The sequence below is a fragment of the Acyrthosiphon pisum genome, unplaced genomic scaffold (genome assembly GCF_005508785.2).
Source record: "Acyrthosiphon pisum isolate AL4f unplaced genomic scaffold, pea_aphid_22Mar2018_4r6ur Scaffold_17766;HRSCAF=18438, whole genome shotgun sequence".
NCBI lineage: Eukaryota > Metazoa > Arthropoda > Insecta > Hemiptera > Aphididae > Acyrthosiphon > Acyrthosiphon pisum.
This window is the reverse complement of record NW_021766834.1, coordinates 1-1,275: the sequence shown is the minus strand read 5'-3', so window position 1 is coordinate 1,275 and position 1,275 is coordinate 1. Positions and strand designations below refer to the sequence as shown.

Genomic DNA, 1,275 nt, shown 5'->3' with positions numbered 1-1,275 from the left:
CTTAATAGTCTTAATGTATACACACATTTTATTCATATACATTAAATCGTTAATTTTAGAGCAATTTTAATATTTCTTTAATTTAATTAATGAAAAACATGAAAAAAAAATACAAAATTAGTTTACAAAATCTAAAATTAAAAAATGTATCATTATAATGATAATCAAAAATTTTAATATTTTTAAAATTATAAAAATACTATTTAATTATTTTAATGAGAGACCTGAGCTTGCATTGTAGACATGATTGATTCTATGTTTGGTTTGATATTTGACACTGCCACTCTTAAGTCAGCTTCAACATTTAATCTGGAGCGATATTTGTTTTTAATTATCGTTAGTGTTGAAAATGCTGTTTCGCATAAATAAGTTGATGCAAAAGGAAGTAAAATTGATATGGCTTGTTTTGATAATTCTGGATATTCAGATTTGATGGAAATCCAAAATGTATCACATGCATTTTCTTGAAATCTGATACGTAGATTTTCATCTGATGACAAGTCAATAAGTTCTTCGCTTATTTTTAAATTTTCTAATTTTATTTCATTGATATTGAAATGAAATGGATTTCTTATCAAACCTAGACTTTCTTCTGGGAAATCTTCAAACCGTGCATTAAAGTTTGTTTGTAAACTTATTAGATGAGTAGTTATAATTTCTTTTATCATATTAATATCGACATCATTATCACTGAGGAATTCTGATAAACATGAAAACATTTAAAATTTGTCATCGTCGATATAATTTTTCCACAGAAGAATTTTCTTTTTAAAAGCATTGATTTTATCAGAAAGAAATAAAATATTAGTATTTTTCCCTTGTAGACTTAAATTTAGACAATTTAGTTTTTCAAATATATCTGCAAGATAACCCAGAATTGCAAGCCATTGCTCGTCCAAAAAATGTTCCGAAAGTTTATTATTACGTTCCAGAAGAAAAATTCGTGCTTCATCTCTGAGTTCAAAAAGGCGTGATAATATTTTACCACGAGACAACCACCTTACTTCAGTATGAAGAAGCAATTTTTCATGGTCAGAACCCATTTCATTGCAAAGTATAGTAAAAAGTCTGGAATTTAATGACTTTGATTTTATAAAATTTATTACACATATAGCATTAAGGAGTACTTTATTAACATCTGGTTGAAGTTTTTTGGAAGCTAAAGCTTCTCTATGAATCATACAATGGTTAAACATTATATTTGAAGACACTTCTAGAACTTTAGCTTTAAAACCTTTTTTTGAACCAGTAAGGGCAGCTGCGCCGTCAGTGCAT

At 27.1% G+C, this 1,275-nt stretch overlaps 1 protein-coding gene across 1 annotated transcript; it reads right to left on the bottom strand.

Annotated features, from left to right (window-relative positions):
- Positions 1–212: 212 nt before the first annotated feature.
- On the bottom strand, positions 213–668 carry LOC103311757 (SCAN domain-containing protein 3-like). The gene has a single exon (XM_008191460.1). It carries the CDS (start codon positions 666–668, stop codon positions 213–215), a length of 456 nt encoding a protein of 151 aa, XP_008189682.1.
- Positions 669–1,275: the final 607 nt, after the last annotated feature.

What these genes read in the sequence shown, in the direction of transcription:
- LOC103311757 (XM_008191460.1), bottom strand. Translation starts at nt 668, where the DNA reads ATGATAAAAGAAATTATAACTACTCATCTAATAAGTTTACAAACAAAC.